This window comes from Cydia splendana, chromosome 1 (genome assembly GCF_910591565.1).
Source record: "Cydia splendana chromosome 1, ilCydSple1.2, whole genome shotgun sequence".
Classification (NCBI taxonomy): Eukaryota; Metazoa; Arthropoda; class Insecta; order Lepidoptera; family Tortricidae; genus Cydia; species Cydia splendana.
In genome coordinates, this window is record NC_085960.1 from 28,083,122 (window position 1) to 28,095,273 (window position 12,152).

A 12,152-nucleotide genomic window follows, 5' to 3' on the forward strand; every position below is an offset into this window, starting at 1 on the left:
GATTTGAGTATACAGGGTGATCAATCCAAATGGGTCAGTATGGAGAAGTCCGAAACTATGAGAGATAGCGAAATCTGTTTGTAGGAACCATGGCGTCGATTTTAGATTTAATAATAATGACATTCATACTTTTTTTTTTTAACTCTCATACATAACCGGGAATCGAATTTGGTCAATATTCTTTATGTAATCGCGTGTAGTATTTGTTTGTATAATTGATCCTGAAAGTATAAGGATAAGGACCAACGGCTCGATTCGGGAAATGAATTAGAGATTAACTAGATACGATATAGTGATATGTGAGGTTCCACGGCAAAAGGTACCTTATGACGGTTGGCGCTTACGCTATTATTAACGCCGCTCCAATATTATTGCGGCGCTAAGCGACGTAAGCGACCGTACGGCGACGTAAGCGCCAGCCGCCATAAGGTACCTTTGGCCGTGGAACGTCACATATCTTTACTATTTCATATCTAGTGAATCTCTAATTCATTTCCTGAGATGCGGCGCCAGGCGCCATAAGGTACCTTTTTCCGTGGAACGTCACATATCTTTACTATATCGTATCTAGTTAATCTCTAATTCATTTCCCGAATCGAGCCGTTGGTCTGGCCTTATACTTTCAGGATCAATTATACAAACAAATACTAGGTACACGCGATTACATAAAGAATATTGACCAGGTTCGATTCCCGGTTATGTATGAAAGTTTAAAAAAAAGTTTGAATGTCAGGCAGTAATAGGCATGGAGAGTCAGAATACTCCTTTCCCGCTGAGGTTTTGTTTTCACACAATAAAGATCCATACTTTACATATTTAATACCCACCGAGTTACCTGGAACCGCAATGGTATTCCTTCTTCTCATCTTAGCGCTGTCCCGGCTGCACCCTGAAACTTTCAGCAAATAGGCCACAAGGGCACTTATTACCTACACTAGCACAATCGGATGAGTTAACTTGTGAAACTAGGTATGGGACACGGGTAAGTGAAAAAGAAGATGTAGAGTTTAACTACGCCCTGGTTTAGTAGCATTAGTATTTTAAAAACTAACTTAATTTTACGTCTGGTTGACGTAACTGGTGACCGAAGAGCTGGCGGCTACCTCGCACAACGTATCAGCATTGCGATACAGCGAGGAAATGCCGCCAGCATCCTTGGTACAATGCCTCAAGGGCCTATTTTAGATTTAAGCTAGTTATTAATTTCGCTTAGTAGTACCACTGTATATATATTGTATGTAAATAAATGTTTTAAAACCTAAAAAAAAACAAAACTTAATTTAACATTAATATACTTTATACATTCCTACGTAATTATAATACTTTATAGTTTGAATTGATATTTGCAGTAAGTTGTAGGTATTTTATAGGTACCTAATTGTTGATGTGTTTTTTTGCCTGTAGGTACATATGTAAATTTCTTGTTGACGTGTAGCACAATCGGATTAGGTCTAACCTCGAAATCTCTAGAAGAGTTCAATTTGGTGTGTGAGTTATTCTCAAGAAAGTGGCATCGACAGGTCAATTGATATGTTATTCTTTATTTGCTACTAAACCAGGGCGTAGTTAAACTCTACATCTTCTTTTTTACTTACCCGTGTCCCATACCTAGTTTCACAAGTTAACTCATAAAATTTGCGCATTTCAGCTATTATTACATTATATTATTTAAATCTCTCCTCCACGACAGGCGTTGCCTAGTGTAGAGGTCAGTAAAAACTGTATCCTAGTAAATAGTTTTCGGAAATAAAAGATTTTTATTATTTATATATGTGTGAGTTAGGCTTAGTTTTAATTTTAGTTTTTAACTTTAGTTTTTAATTTTAATTTTTGACTGTGTTTTTAAAATAATATATATGTGTGAGTATATATTTTTAATTTATTTATTTCTAAACAGTCGTCTTATATTTTATTACCTACGTAAAGCAATATTTAACCTTTCATTTCGCAGTTCAGAGAAGGGTAGGAGCTAGATCACTCCTAGCGAAGGTAGAGACCAATTTGACCCTATCCCGAGCTTAATTAACGTGCACCCAAAGCGAATATTAAATGTTTGCAAATAAACTTATTTGTCCGACTGTCGACTGAACGGACACAGTGTGAATGGACCGCAAATCCACATTAATTCCGACCTCGAAACCTTTGTTCCGCTCCAGGTAACTTTGATCCAACCGTAGCGGATATGGGTGCAGATTCATTATATTCATAATAAGGCACAAAATAAGATGTAAATAATTTTAGGTATAATAGAACCTACGCATTTTTATGTATTTCGCATTAAAAAGAGGCAACAAGAAAAGTTCCTAGAGTCTCTCAGCAATAAAGCCCGCCGATAGTTTTGTTTTAATGGCCTCTCACGGCTCTAGACGTTCTCATTCAAAATGGATCAAGGTCCCCAGTATAAAATTAAAAATATGTTTTCCATTGTCCAGCGCACAGCCGCGACAGTGCACATGTATAATATCTCCGATCGCCTCTTGCGCATGCGTGAGACATCGCGACAAGATTTAAATTTAGCCGAGTCGCCGGAATTTGCTGGCCTATTTCGATTCCGCCGCAAACGGCAAATTTTAACTGACTTCAAAGTTCCCTTATCGTTATTTATTGCCAAATTATCTGGTAAAAGTGGATAATTTATATGGTAGTGCAGTAATTACCTACAGGTCGCTGTGATGTGTAAAGAGAGGACGCTAAAGTGTTGCGTGCCGACTAGGTTATAATCATCTGAGAGAGATGCGTCTAGCGTTTGTGTTAAGTGTTTTGGTGTGGTTACAAGTGCAAGGTTTGTAAGCAAACGTAATTTTATTTCGGTATTTAGTATTTTGTCTTTAATAATTTATTATGTTTGATCTTAGTGTTAAAAAACCGGGCAAGTGCGAGTCGGACTCGCGCACGAAGGGTTCCGTACCATAATGCAAAAAAAAAACAAAAAAAAGCAAAAAAAAACGGTCACCCATCCAAGTACTGACCACTCCCGACGTTGCTTAACTTTGGTCAAAAATCACGTTTGTTGTATGGGAGCCCCATTTAAATCTTTATTTTATTCTGTTTTTAGTATTTGTTGTTATAGCGGCAACAGAAATACATCATCTGTGAAAATTTCAACTGTCTAGCTATCACGGTTCGTGAGATACAGCCTGGTGACAGACGGACGGACGGACGGACAGCGAAGTCTTAGTAATAGGGTCCCGTTTTACCCTTTGGGTACGGAACCCTAAAAATGACTTGCCCTCCATGGTAAAATTTAATTAAACAAACAATAATAAGTATACATATATATGGATCTACAAGTATTGCAAATAAAAAGATGGTATATCGAAAACATTTAAGGAGATATCGAAGAGAAGTAGGGCCACGCAAATAAATCTACAAAATTTGTGTTTAACTAGTCTTATTGCCTTTAAATAGACAGACTAAATGAGACATCGATTGGTAGGTACTCGTGTAGTTAATTTGTTTTTACAACGTCTATAATTTGTTTTAAGTCCATATAATGTTACCAAATTCAACATAAACAAAAAAAAAACCGGCGCGGCTGAGGGCGACGCGACGATTAATATTTTATTCCCGTGGCTTACCGGCTTCGTTACATGTGAACCAGAGTAAGCCTAATTCTGATAACGCATATTGTTACGAGTCTTGGGCTCTGGTTATACTAGAGACTAACTCAGATAACAGATCGTGAATAGTCTCGATCAAGGCTTCAAGAGGAACAAGCACGTTTAACAACCATCTCACGTTTTATTGCCTGTAAATCGCTATTCGTAATAACGACATCGGAAAAGGAATTTCGTCATTGAAGAGTTACAAAACAAGGGAGGCGGAAAAGCTTTATTAAGCGTCATTCATTCTTAAATCTATTAAAACCCAAATTTAGTGGTGTCAATATTTTAGACATTGTGCACTACCTTATTGGTAAGTACTTAGGTAGAATTTTGAGAGTAAAACTGGCTTCTCCACTTTATTTTTGACCTATTTACGCTCACATTCAAATAGCGTCAATTAGAGAGGGAGTAGGCAGTTATTCAAATTCATTTTAATATTGGTTTTCAAATCAGACCCAATATTATAGGTCTGAATTAATGGTGTTATTTGTCAACTCCTCTCTAATGTAAATATAATATGCCATTGATAACATAAAACGTTGTTGAGTTAAATAAACATAAATTGAAACATTATAACGTAAATTGGTCCAGTACATAAAATATAGGTGTGCTAACTAGAAGTAGGAAAGTAACATTACAGTCCTAAGGAGGCTTAAAATCAGACATACCTATTCAAGATTTTGTGCGCATTTCGACACTTCGATATTTTACTACATACTTTTGTAGAGTATTACGAACTGGGTAACAGATTTTAAAATAAAAGTTATTAGTTCTGTGGCCAAAAGTTAACAATTAGTGTGCAAATATGATATGCAATGATTAGGTAATATGATTATATCACTCAGGAACCCAAGTTTGGTATCAGAAAGAAAAGAACCCATTTATGCGTATAAGGATTTCAATCAGAAAATCGTGAGTCTATATATGCTATGACCCAACTACCGTCATCATCATCATCATCTCAGCCATAAGACGTTCACTGCTGAACATAGGCCTCCTCCTTGGACCTCCATTCGTACCGGTTGGAAGCGACCCGCATCCAGCGTCCTCCGGCGGCCTTAACAAGGTCGTCTGTCCATCTTGTGGGTGGACGTCCTACGCTGCGCTTGCTAGTCCGTAGTCTCCACTCGAGCACTTTTCGACCCCATCGGCCATCTTCTCTGCGTGCAATGTGGCCTGCCCATTGCCACTTCAGCTTGCTAATCCGGGGGCCTATGTTCTTCGTCGACTTTTCGACTTTAGTTCGTCTACGGATCTCCTCATTTCTGATTCGATCACGCAGCTACCGTACCAATTCTTAAAAATGTATTTATTCTTTACATAAATGGGTTTTTACATTACACATTCTACCAATACCGTACCAGTTAGCATTTGTCCTATGATAGAGATGGCCAAACTTTAAGCTAAATCACCAGTACTTGCATGTTATTTTGAATATCGACGTGAATTGAAAGATTCACAATTGTTATAGAAAAGGTCGCATGAGGCCCGCAAGCCGCAGTATGCCTGTTTCCTATAAAATGATTGAAACGGTCATCAATTCTCAGATTCCATAACATGTGTTCGGATCCGCGACCTGCGGGTCCCGGCGCACGTGGCCGAGGGGTCGGAGGTGGTGCTGGGCTGTATATTCGACATGCAGGGTCATCGGCTTTTCTCCGTCAAGTGGCTGAGGAACGGAGCGGTCTTCTACCACTACCGGCCCGGCAGCGGCACCTACAACGTGCCAGACATTAGGGCCTTCACAGATCAAGGAGTATCTGTTGATGTGAGTACAAAGGTAGAATAAAAGTCCGAGTATTCTGAAAATCGAATGAATTCGATTTGTTATGATTTCAAGTAGGTGCCAGATGCTAATAAGTATGCCCAACTCGGTAAAAGGGCTCATTAAAAGATGACTCACGTTAGACCGGGCCGTGGCCGGGCCGGAGGTTCCGGGGCTTCGTTTTCGATGGAAAGCACCACGTGATAACCGGCACGGCCCGGTCCAGCGTGAGTCATCCTTAATGCGCAAGTTATAAGTCCGATGGTCCCTGAATATGCCTCCTTGCTCTAGACTGTTATGAATACCGTAAAATTGTGGTTATTTGAAATTACCTCTGTTTTAACTCACCTCAGTCTCCCCTAACGTTAGAGAACGTCAATTATACGGTACCATTAATATTCTGCCTAAAACCGGAGAAAAGCTTTTGTACTACTTAGTTGCCAAACTTTTAACTAAAATAGACCAGTGACGCCAGTAACTAATTTAAATGCATTAACTCCATCTTTTTTGGCAACACTGGGAAAAGGTCGAACATGGGTCAAGCAGAAATATAGTAACCACCTACTGCTTCCGAAAGAAATTATTAGTTTGGCACATGGTTGTTATAACAACTAGGTACCTACCGACTTTGAATGTAGACTAGTGTTAAAATGCGAATATGACTATCTTACTTGGCAGCACCATAATTACCAGTAACTATGATAGGTAGGCATAGAATTGAAGCAGAGGTAAAATCGCCACGACGGAAGTATAATTTTATACCACCCCGATTTTCTTGTGTTTTCGCGCAACCGCACAGTGCACACATTCACAACTCAAGAGGGCGAGCGGTTGACAGTGGACCCGATAAGTGGGATATGTGTGTGTGTAAAATTGGCTTGTTTTGAGTTTTTTTTAGCAAATCTACCTATATTTATCAACTCTGGGATAATAGGCAGTATTTTCATCCGTGGCCAGGTGTCGCGGTCGAGCATGGAGACAGTCACGCTGCTGTTCATGGGGCGCGAGTCGGCGGGCGAGTACCGCTGCGACGTCACAGGCGAGGGGCCGCTCTTCCGGAAGGATTCCGCCAAAAAAAACATCACGGTCGATCGTAAGCATAATATTTCCCTTTCTTAATTAAATGGGGCGGTATGCTACATACATATAGCTGTTGCTAAACCTGTATTTAACGCTTTAGAGATTAATATCTGGGAGACCGAGCTTTGTTCGGAAAACATATATTACTTTAAAATGAGCGTTTTCCCAGAAATAAGAAGAGCTAGATCGATTTATCGCCCCCGAAAACCCCCATATAGCAAAATTCATCGAAATCGTTATAGCCGTTTCTGAGATCCCCGAAATATATATAGAATTTCTCGTTTAAAGCTATTATTAGATAATAAAATGCATCTCCTCTGTTCTATTCATATTAGCGCGCCTACTTAACTGCATAATCCCTAACTTACCTATAAAACAAAAAAAAATGTTCTAGTTCAAATATATGTATAGGTACCTATAGATATGTAGCGGCCCGTTTCTCAAAAGTTTGTAACTTGTAATACAAGCGGATGTCACTTTTTGGCAGCTTTTGTTAGAAAGGGATCTTATATTGATGTGGCCACCGATCATTTCATGAACTGATTGCCACATCATGAAATGATCAATTCTAAGATCTGGCCACGACAGATATATCAGCCTCTGCATATACAATCTATAGAAGTGTAGAACATTATCGTCTGTTCCAGTGGTACCTGAAAAAGAGCCTGAAGTGTCGGGTCTCCAGGAGTACTACGACGTGGGTTCACCTGTACTACTGAACTGTACATCCACGGGCGCGCGGCCCGCGAGTCGGGTGCAGTGGTTTGTGAACAACATGCAAGCGCAGAAGTACCACGTGCGGGGACCATGGTACCGGCGCTCACTGCACCGCCTGGACGCGTACGACACCACGGTCGAGCTCTCTTTCGGAGTACGGGAGTCGCATTTCTTAAATGGAATCATGATATTAAAGGTGAGTGGGAGATTTCATTTATGAAATTATGCCTGCACTTTTGTAGGGCTGTATAGAAACTAGAACTTTAGCTTTTTCGGCAAATAAATCTTTTTATAGCGATAAAGGACGTTTACAACTTCTTAAATTCATAGCTAGTATTCCGTATTGTTTTGGTTTTGAGGGCTCTACCTATTGTATTCTATGTACATGTATTACAGTGTGAGGCAACATTAGCGCCATTATATCGCAAAGAGGTAGTGTTCAAATACCAGAGACTCCCGCGTACCAGGGGAAGCATACTCATGGAGACCACAACGAAGTACCTAGAGAAAACCACTGAGGAACCATGTACTGAAACCATAACTGTGGAATTGGACGAGCCGCCACCGCACTTGGAGCCTTGGTCGATCAACACAAATGATCCAGGTAGAGTTTATTTATTAGGCACATTCAGCCACGATTGAAAATTGTGTAATAGTACATTGTGCAATGTGGAGGGTAAGTAGAATATTGTACGAGAGTCTATTATATTCACGACAGACGTAGACTGGAGTGAATTAAAGACTCGAGTAACAATATTGTTACCCCCGGAGTTACACAATGTTTTTCATCACACTTGCGTAGAAAAAACTAAATTTTAAGCGAAATGAATCTTAAATACGGTGACATTTGAAGCATTCGTCCGCCATATTGAATTTTTTTGGCAGTGTAGGCATCGAAGGCACAGACCCATCGACATTCAGCCGTAATTGAAAATTGTGTAAATATATTTTAAACGGCTATTAAATTAATCAAATTATATTTTTAAGCATAAACACTAATATTATATAATACACGTCGGTATTTTAAAACTAAAACTCCTTTACACCTTTACTTTAAACAAAGTATTTTACTTATAACATAACCTACATGTTTCGTATGAATAGGGGATATTACTGCAATGTTCTGCCGCCAGAGTGCAGCACTACCGACTCAGTAAATTCATAGACTAACTTATACATACTGTGCCTTAAACTGTTTTTTGACAAGTTTTCACAGACAATAAAATATGACATTGATGCATCAAGGCGTTTTGTTAACAAGGGCCTACCGGTAAACGCGAAAATCGAAATTTAGTTATCTGCCTCTTTATCGCTCGAATATGCAAGAGTGATAGAGAGATTAGATAACGAAATTTCGATTTTCTTGTTTCGCGGTAGGCCATGTGTCAATGTGGTTTGTTTACTACTGTATTATGTGCCACAAAGATGCCACCTACGCAGAGCTTTGCCTAATATTCCCTATTAGTGACATAATTAAAAAAAAAGACGACTCCCTAGGGAGTTATACCTTTTTTTTTTCACTAATCTAAACTCCCGCAGGAATAATATAGGCCTTTGTCCTTCAGTACACCTGCATGAAATAAGGTGTTTTTCGAGCAAGTGTAATTAAATAGTTATTTACGATACAAGTGCGAAGAAGAGGAAATTCGAAACGATCGAGTCGCGATAAATTAAAACACGACCGAAGAGAGTGTTTTAAATCGTCACGAGTTGCGAATTACCTATTCGCACGTGTATCGTACAACGTTTTACAGTACATATGGCCATTTAAACTGTTGACATACGCACGAAAAGTGCTATTTTAAGCACTAGTGCGGGAAAATAGGACCATATGTACTGCTCTATGTTTCGTGTCGATTTACAACACTCCCTTCGGTCGTGTTTTAATTTATCGCCACTCGTTTCGAATTTCCTCTTATCCGCACTTGTATCGTAAATAACTATTAAACGGCTATTAAATCAAATTATTAGAACTTAAACATAGACAAAAATATTAGAGTCAGACCAAGAAAAATCTGCAACGGATTTGATAGCCCACGCAGTGCAAGTGTTATTTTAAACGTCAATCTTCTATGAAATTATGACGTATAAATAACACTTTCATTGCGTGGGCTATCATATCCGCTGCAGACTTTTCTTGTTCCGACTCTAAATTATAAACGGCTTATCATTTTAAAAGTAAAACACATTTATACCTACTTGTTTCTTATGAATTAGTGACAATAAAAAAACAGCTACAATTCCCTAGGGAGTTATTCTTTTTTCACAATCCATAACTCCCGCGAGAACAATATAGGCCTTTGGCCTTTAGAACACTTGCATGAAATAAGATCTTTTTTGAGCAGGTGTGATGAATTTTCACTACACCAGCTTTTCCGAGCCTAGTGACAATAAAAAAACAGCTACAATTCCCTAGGGAGTTATTCTTTTTTCACAATCCATAACTCCCGCGAGAACAATATAGGCCTTTGGCCTTTAGAACACTTGCATGAAATAAGATCTTTTTTGAGCAGGTGTGATGAATTTTCACTACACCAGCTCGGAAAGGCTTACTTTGCACTTCAAAAACTAATAGCAAAGATGCATTTTATTCACATGTGAGGCAAAGTAATCAAATGCAAATTTTGAGTTGTTTTCTTATGTTTGCTGGTAGAATTTACTTTTAAATGATGATTTTGGATGATAAATATTTAATAACATTCATTTGGATTTGATTTGGTTTGATTTTGTTTGATATTTTACATTTAATATTTGCTTCGGGGTGGTGTAGTGAAAATTTTTGTGTTTCACTCGGGGGCTAATTTTGTTTAACCCTCGTGCTTTGAAACCCTCGCAACGCTCAAGATTCCATTTTTCGAATCAGTCGCTACGCTCGTGGTTCAATTTTGGAATCTTTCGCTTGCTCGGGTATCAATAGTAGCACGAGCGGTTAAACAACAACTTTGCCCCCTTGTAAAACAAATAACTATTGCATAGTCAATAAAAGGAAATATGTTTTTTTTTTTTAATTTATAAAAAAAGATTTTGCAATATATTGTGATCATACAGAACCTCCTCCTTCTATGAAATTGAAGTCGGTTAAAAATGGAACCCTCCTATTCCGTCCGTCAGTTCAGAAACCGTTGGGATCGCGTTTACGGCGCGGCAGTCTATTACTTATAATAGGAGTTTAGTTTAAATAGTTTAATTTCTCTCTAATTGCGACTACGGAACCTCTTGACTGGTTTATTATTTAAGCTTCGTAATTTTGTTTCGAATTTAGTGGTACGAATATAGCCACAATGTACCTTTACAGTCATATCTGCTAAATATGAAATTGCTAGTCGAATTATAATTTCGAGCCAATTTTGTCTTACTTTAATTACTAAACTGGGGATTCAAATATATCGCTGTTTTATTTGAGACGACATCATTAAGGGTCTACTAAAGCAACATATCTTTGGGTATCGTCTTGGGTCGTTCCATCGTTTTTCGTCAAGTTCTTAAATTAGTCCTATTCTGCTTTCGTCACTCATTCTACATTCGTCACAATCGTCGGTGGCTTTCAATGTAGAATGAGTAACGAAAGCAGAATAGGACTAATTTAAGAACTTGACGAAAAACGAATGGGACGACCCAAGACGATACCTATCTTTGTCATACTTAGGTATATTGTTAGGTCCAATAATAACTAGGAAGATTGATGAGGAATGGCATCGTTATATACTTACTTACTCCAATTTATCATTTAAATCCAATCACTATGCTGTCAATAGTAATGTCATTATCATTACTTAAACGTACTGTCATTCTTAGTGATAATATTGATTCGGTCAAGTAGGGGGAAGACAAACAAATTATAGCCAGCATTAAGTAAATGTAGTATGATACCTTTGGGTATGGTGCTATACGCACACTAGCGTCCCACCCCCTCCCCCTGACGCAATATGGTGAGTCTTACCAAAAAGTTGCATAATTATAAGTCATATAACCTTTTTTGTTTAAAATTTATTAAGGATTATTTCTTACCTTAACACTTTTTTCCTAACTCTAATACTTTTCTCAAAAATTAAAAAAAAAACCGTCAACCGGGCCATATTTCATGCGTCAGGGGGAGGGGGCGGGACGTTACGGTGCGTAAAGCACCATACCCAAAGATATCATATAAATTCATTAAATGCTGGCTATAATTAGTTTTTCAAAAAACACAATTTGACCGAATCATATCGGAACAGCATTAATTACAACAAATCATACTTATTTATCTAATACATAATTTTTGTTTCAGGTGGCGCCACTTTTACGGGATTTTCCATCAAACTGTTATACCTCTGCATTTTATTAAGAATATTACTTTAAATGTTTTTATACAGGGTGGAAAGGCACGACGATCCTTTCCGGAAATGGGAGATAGTTTAGCCTAAGCTCTATATTTTCTCCATAGAAACTATGTTAATATGGGCAACCGTTTCTAAATTATGACCTTTTAAACATCCACGCAAAAAACTACTTTGTTCTAACCCTAACAGGTGACAGGGTCAATGAACTTACTTGTAAACAATCAGTATTCGACAGGAAATTATGCTAATTTGTTGCCATCTAACCATTTTTAGGTCTGCTTACAGCACGGTAAGAATCATTGCAGGATTTTCGCTTTCTTAGTGGTTCCACTTGTTCAATACTTGAATGAAATAGTTATGTTATTCCTTAATATTAATAATACTAACCACAACATTGTTTACAACGACAGTTCAAATTGTGACATTGACAACCACTCAAAAGTACGCAATCGTCTTATAAATATCTCTGGTTTCCTTGACTGATAAAAAGGTTTTAGTTTCTTAACACGTTTCACAAAATTATTTTCGAATAATTGGAAACTATCTAAAATAATTAAAAATAACAAGTAGGTTGTGTTAGTTGCACCAAATGAACTTGCAAAAATGAAATACTAAGAATAAATCAAGAATAAATACTTCTTCAATACCAAACTAACAAACCTTCTT

General features: G+C 38.0%; 1 protein-coding gene across 1 annotated transcript; it reads left to right on the forward strand.

Moving 5' to 3' along the window:
• The first annotated feature begins 2,298 nt into the window (after nt 1-2,298).
• LOC134797675 (uncharacterized) lies at nt 2,299-11,520 on the forward strand. The gene is made up of 6 exons (XM_063770021.1): nt 2,299-2,782; nt 5,153-5,373; nt 6,328-6,463; nt 7,098-7,363; nt 7,564-7,771; nt 11,435-11,520. Exons 1-6 carry the CDS (start codon nt 2,734-2,736, stop codon nt 11,503-11,505), a joined length of 951 nt encoding a protein of 316 aa, XP_063626091.1. The 5' UTR covers nt 2,299-2,733; the 3' UTR covers nt 11,506-11,520.
• Nucleotides 11,521-12,152: the final 632 nt, after the last annotated feature.